The 6,685-nt window shown below is 45.4% G+C and overlaps 1 protein-coding gene across 1 annotated transcript; it reads left to right on the top strand.

Moving 5' to 3' along the window:
* Positions 1-2,026: 2,026 nt before the first annotated feature.
* On the top strand, positions 2,027-6,014 carry LOC147609822 (pentatricopeptide repeat-containing protein At3g16610-like). Its single transcript, XM_086787004.1, has one exon. It carries the CDS (start codon positions 2,288-2,290, stop codon positions 5,321-5,323), a length of 3,036 nt encoding a protein of 1,011 aa, XP_086643130.1. The 5' UTR covers positions 2,027-2,287; the 3' UTR covers positions 5,324-6,014.
* Positions 6,015-6,685: the final 671 nt, after the last annotated feature.

Genomic DNA, 6,685 nt, shown 5'->3' with positions numbered 1-6,685 from the left:
GAAATGATACACAGGTAAGGGTAACTCGATTTCGTTTCCTTTGATTTGGAAGCAAATCTCTGTAGGTAGTTATTGCTGAAGTAGAGGGGCATTGTATTGTGTAGGAGTAATCCGCACGACCTCAATGTTCTCAGATTTTGGATTCGATGTCATTTTGGGACTCTACAAGTTTTCGAAAAAATTTGGTTGCGAGAAATTCTATGCAGAGAATCTAAGATTTGCAGGTTGTTAGAGGATGTATGTTCATGTGATTGGTTCACATATAGTGGTAGTATAACAGGTTTACAGTATGGTGTAGGATGTGGCTTTGTTAGAGATTACTAGTTTACTGTAAGTGCAAAAGTTTTCGCAAGTATTGCTTAATAAGTTATTGCAGTAATTATGTCTAATAGTCTATTAAGATTGTGAGCAAGGAGCTCGAAAAAATAACCTTCCAAGAATAGAAGTCCAAGATGAGAAACTTCCTTATAGGAAAAGGATATTGGGAATTTGTTTCAGGTATGTCGAGAAGGACTTGAAAATGCCACTCCTTAATATGCACAATCTTTAAGGCATGACATAAAGCGGGATACTAGCTATCTTTTAGCATGTTTAAGGCTATGATCGATCATATACAGGGGGTGCAACGACACCTTAGGATGTGCATGGGATACCTTGGTCGTCAAGCTGTATGGCATAAGTACCAAAAGGCAAGAAGACATAGTTAACGTAAGAGATGTATAATGTACATAGGAATAAGTTGAGTATTAGTGATTACATTGAAAGTGAAAGGGCTTGCACTTGCCTCTATTAGTTCAGACATAGTTAAAGTAAGAGATGTATAATGTACATAGGAATAAGAGATGTATAATGTACATAGGAATAAGTTGAGTATTAGTGATTACATTGAAAGTGAAAGGGCTTGCACTTGCCTCTATTAGAGCTCCAGTTCAGACATAGTTAAAGTAAGAGATGTATAATGTACATAGGAATAAGTTGAGTATTAGTGATTACATTGAAAGTGAAAGGGCTTGCACTTGCCTCTATTAGAGCTCCAGTTCATTATAATAACTTCGTAGTGTTGATCACATTAAATGGGCTTAGCAAAGAGGATCATCAGTTATGGACATCTATCTGAACTCGAGAAAACTCTCCAAACTTTGAGAGCCTTATAGCCCTTTTGATCATTGTGAGAAGATGAACATAGAGAGTAATCATCTTCTAAAAATACGCATGAGCAAGCCTTCTTTACACGGACACTAGGAGACGTAGAGGCAGATCTTCATTTAGAGTCCGAGGTGTATGCCATTTTGGGGAAATAACAATCATAGTCAGTAACAACATGAATCTAATGCACAAATAGGTGGAAGAGGCCACTTTAGAGGCAGGGGAGCGAAAGAGGCCGAGGTAGATGGTAAACCAAGGCACATAGCAAACAACTACTATAAAAAGCAATCCTTTGCTATGTGCCCTGGTTGTTGTTATTGTGGCAAACCAGGGCACATAGCAAAGGACTGCTATAAAAAGTAGAATGACATTAAAAGTGGGAAGTTGCAAAGCAAGGAACTATGTATATTTAAGCAAGCAAGGCAAAGATAAGAGTGAACAGCTTTTTGTGATGCAACATATACTTAGTTCCTCTATGAGCAAGCCAAAGATAGAAGTCAGCAGCTTTTTGTGATGCTACATATACGTGGATCCTCCACGATTACAGATACATGGAATCTTGGAGATGTATGGTGTATTGATTTAGGTGCTTTTAACCACATGATTAGTCATGGTGGTGAGTGGTTTAGAGATATGCAAAAAAATTTGTATAGAATCTGACATTTTGCCTTCTCGGTCCCCCTCATCGTTTTTAACAATGCTCACTGTAGTCAACATCATTCCCGGCCCAACCGTGATGTTTGCGGCCCAACCGTCTCTCACTACCGCGCCACCGACCGTGACGTTCCCAATGCTCACTGTAGTCAACATCATTCCCGGCCCAACCGTGATGTTTGCGGGTTGCTCCTGGGAAAGGGCTCTCGCCACGGACCGTGACGTTCCCAGGTTGTTAACCAGGCAGTAGCCGGTTGCCAGGAAATCAGGAGGTAACCCTCTGCCGGAAAACCGCCCCCGCCCCCGCCCCCGCCCCCGCCCCCCTCGCCCTCGCCCTCGCCCTCTATATTGATGGACGGCGGGAGAGAGACTAGCAGAGCTTCCTCTCCCTCGCCCCACCGCGTTCTTCTACTGATCAGCCGCTCTTCTGTACCAGGTCGAATCGTTTTAGATAATTCGTCTTCGTTGGAGCATTGACGCACTATGGATGGACTTCTGTCACAAGCCAGGTTGGGCTCGACACATGCTCGAGCAAACAGTAAATTCTAGAATGCACACGGTAGCCAAAGCACAAGAAGGGCTAGGAAAGGGCGGCAGAGGCGGAGGCGGAGGCGTTGGGGGCGGTAGTGGCGATGGCGGTGGCGGCGGTTTGGAGATGCGCAGCTTGGAGGAGGCGCTTCTTTCTTTGGAAGAAGGGAAGCCGCCCCTTTCTGTTGAGAACCTCGCATGGATTTTGTACAAGTGCAGAAAGGAGAGAAACTTAGCTCGTGCCATGCGCTTGCATGCATACATACGCATAAGTGGGCTGGAAGCTCATCCATCACTCGGAAACTTACTCGTCTCCATGTTGGTGGAAGTTGGAAGCATGCTCGATGCCCAGCAGGTCTTTGACAGGTTGGTCTACCGGAATGAATACTCCTGGAACTCCCTCATCACAGGTTATATGAAACAAGGGGAGTCACAGCTTGCCCTCACCCTCTACCAGAAAATGCAAGATCATTCCTTACATCCTAGTGAGTATACTCTGATGGCCCTATTGAAGGCTTGTGCTAAGCTAAAGGATGTGGAACGAGGCTGCCAAATACATGCCGACGCTGCCAAAAAGGGCTTGGAAAAAGATGTTTTTATCGGCAGCACCTTGATTGATATGTATTCTAAATGTGGCTTCCTTGCAGAAGCACAGGAAGTGTTCGACAAGCTGGCAGTTCGAGATGCTGTTGCATGGAATACATTGATCTCAGCATATGTCAAACATAGGCATGGTGAGGAAGCGCTACAATGTTTCCAACATATGCAACTAGAGGGTGTCTCTCCGGATGCCATTACGTTTCTTTCAAGCCTGAAAGCTTGCGGCAGCATAGGAGCCACAGACAAGGGCCAAGAATTACATGCAGAGATTTCCAAAAAAGGGTTTTTGGAAAGTGATGTTAGCGTTGGTAATGCGTTGGTTGATATGTATGCCAAATGTGGCTTGCTGGAAAAAGCACAGGAAGTGTTTGACAAGCTTCCCGTTCGAAATGTAGTATCAGGGAATGCACTAATTGCAGGATATGCCAAGCATGGGCGTGGTGAGGAAGCACTGAACTGTTTCAAACAGATGCAACTGGAGGGTGTCTCTCCAAATGCTATCACATTCGCTTGCACCTTACAAGCCTGTGGCAGCATTGGAGCCACAGACCAGGGTGAAGAAATACATGCTGAGGTTGCTAGAAAGGGGTTGCTACAAAGGGATGTTTTTCTTGGCAATGCATTGGTGGATATGTATGTGAAATGTGGCTTGCTAGCAAAAGCACAGAAAGTGTTTGACAAGCTTCCAGTTCGAGATGCAGTCTCATGGACAGCACTAATCACAGGATATGCCAAACATGGGCATGGTGAAGAAGCACTAAACTGTTTTGAACAGATGCAAGTCGAGGGTGTCTCTCCAGATGCGGTCACGCTTCTCTGTTGCTTGAAAGCTTGTGGTAGCACAGGAGCTGTAGATAAGGGCCAAAGAATACATGCTGAGATCACCAGATCTGGGTTGTTGGAAAGAGATCTTGCCATTGGCAATGCTTTGGTTGATATGTATGCTAAATGTGGTTTGCTTGTAAAAACACGGGAAGTATTTGACGAGCTGCCTAGACGAGACACTGTGTCGTGGAATGCACTAATAGCAGGGTATGTCAAACATGGGCATGCTGAGGAAGCACTTAACTGTTTTGATCAGATGCAACTTGAGGGCATAACTCCAGATGCTGTCACATTTCTTTGCAGCTTGAATGCTTGTAGTAGCATAGGAGCCACAGAGAAGGGACGAGAATTACATGCTGAGATTGCTAGAATAGGGTGGTTGGAAAGAGATCTCAGTGTTGGCAACGCGCTAGTGGATATGTATGCCAAATGTGGCTTGCTTGCCAAAGCACGGGAAGTATTTTACAAGCTTCCAGTTCGAGATGCAGTGTCATGGAATGCACTCATGACAGGATATGCTACACATGGGCGTGGTCAGGAAGCATTGAAGTGTTTTCGACAGATGCAAGTTGAGGGCATCTCTCCTACTGCTGTCACGTTTGTTTGCAGCTTGAAAGCTTGTGGCAGCATAGGAGCTGCAGACAAGGGCCAAGAAATACATGCTGAGATTGCCAGAAGAGGATTGTTGGGAAAAGAGATAGCTGTTGTCAATGCATTGGTTGATATGTATGCCAATTGTGGCTTGCTTGTGAAAGCACAAGAAGTTTTTAACAGCCTTCCGATTCGAGATGGAGTATCTTGGAATGCACTCATCACAGGATATGTCAACCATGGGCATGGTGAGGAAGCACTGAACTGTTTTGAAAAGATGCAACTTGAGGGTGTACCTGCTGATACTGTTACGTTTGTCTGCATCTTGAAAGCTTGTGGCAGCTTAGGAGCTGCAGGGAAGGGTGGAGAAATACATGCTGAGATTGTTAGACAGGGGTTGTTGGAAAGGGATCTTGTTGTTGGCAATGCGTTGGTGGATATGTATGCCAATTGTGGCTTGCTTGCAAAGGCACAGGAAGTGTTTGACAAGCTTCCAGTTCGAGACATAATCTCGTGGACGACACTAATAGCAGGATATGCCCAACTAGGAGAGAGTGAAAATGTTTTTCATATCTTTGACAGAATGAGGGGAGAGGGCCAAAATCCTAATCTGGTTACCCTGGTTAGTGTTCTTAATGCTTGCAGTCATGCAGGTCTAGTGGATAAGGGCCAGATGTACTTTGAGGCCATGAGCCAAGACCATGGCATCACTCCAGCTCTTGAACACCACACTTGCCTGGTAGACATCCTTGGTCGTGCAGGCCAGTTAGACAAGGCAGTAACAATGACTAAGAAGATGCCTTTCCATCCTAATCTTGTGATGTGGCTTACTGCATTGAGCGCTTGCCGAAAGTGGGGCAATGTGGAGCTTGGAAGGCAGGCCTTTGAACATGTAGTGCAATTGGATGAGAAGAATACTGCTGCTTATGTGTGTATGTCTAACATCTATGCGGATTCTGACATGCTTAAGGAAGCATAGAAGGTTGAGGCAATGAGAGTGGAGAAAACAAGCATGAAAGAAGCCATGACGTAGTTGGTGGACTGATGGTGGTGGAATTCTTTTTGTTTTCGGGAAAAAGATCCTTCAATTAGTTAAAGAAAAAACAGCCACAAAGGGCTAAGTACAACCACAACGGGGTAGATACAAACTCGCCTCATATAAGGGCGGGAGACAAATGATCAAAGGGGAAGAGATGCTTCTTCTCTGGCTGGCCGCTCTATGAGAAGGCTATCTCATATAGGGGGGGGGGGGGGGGGGGGGGAAACATGTTAGAAGTCATCTCCTGTCTATACCTATTTACCAGGGCCTCTGTTGTGGGTGTGCCCGCCCTTTTAGGTGTTTTCTCATTTTTCCTCACTCCCCGTATTTTCCCCACTTTTTTTCCATTTTTTTGTGGCTTGGGTGGAAGCCTGAGGTTGCATGATGTCTTAGTTGTTGGCCGACTGCAGTTGTATGCTTACTGGTGCTGGCCGACTGTATGTGGACACCTTGATGCTGGCTGACAGTACACAGTGTTGGCGGACTGGTATTTATGCTGGTCGTGGTGGACATGCTCCTGTCCGAAGGCCGACTGCCTTCTTGGGGCCATATAAAATGGCCCCACATCCCCTTGTCTTGTAGTGTGTTGTATTCGGGATCTTCTTGTATATATAGAGCAGAGTTACATGCCTATCTCTCTACTTCTCTTGTGTTGTTTATTTTCTACACTGTTCTTGCTCTAGTGTTTCCAGATTTTGTCATCATCTCCGTTGCATATTCTGACATGGTATCAGAGCCCTAGGCTCTTGATAGTTCTTAGGAGTTGTGTGAGCAAGAGGGAGACTGTTGCGTTGCTGATTGGTGGACTATTCGAAAAGAGGAGAAGCAAGAGGACGGCGAGCTGATTTGCTGGACAGCCACTTGCAGGTTAAGTTCTTCTTTGTTCCCACCCACCCACCCTTTTCAGTTACATCCCCGCAATGGCAGATCTGCTTGAGATGGCTGAGAGACATGTGAAGATTCCCACACTCCCCACATTCCCAGTGGACCGTCAGTTGGATGGGAATAACTACGGCATATGGAAGGTTATGATGGAATCTGTTCTGGAGTCCTTGCTGCACAGTTGTGGGATCGTGTCAACGCCAGGGTCCGTTCATTCATCTTCCTCAACTGCACACCACATGTAATCAATCATATCAAGCATATGACACTGGCCAGAGGTATATGGCAGCATTTGGCTTCTCTTTATAGCAGGGTATTGTCCATGAAGAGGATTTCCTTGGAAGTACAGATATGCGGGTTATGAGTCCTGCAAAGTCGTTGACGATACGGGAGCACATTAACAAGTTGCAGGCTCTTCAA

This window comes from Cibotium barometz, chromosome 50, assembly GCF_041138505.1.
Source record: "Cibotium barometz isolate CiBa-2024 chromosome 50, ASM4113850v1, whole genome shotgun sequence".
Lineage (NCBI taxonomy): Eukaryota > Viridiplantae > Streptophyta > Polypodiopsida > Cyatheales > Cibotiaceae > Cibotium > Cibotium barometz.
Note: the sequence above shows the minus strand (reverse complement) of the source record. Positions and strands in the feature narration are given on the sequence as shown.

Coding starts and splice junctions, on each gene's coding strand:
- LOC147609822 (XM_086787004.1), top strand. CDS start 2,288: ATGGACTTCTGTCACAAGCCAGGTTGGGCTCGACACATGCTCGAGCAA.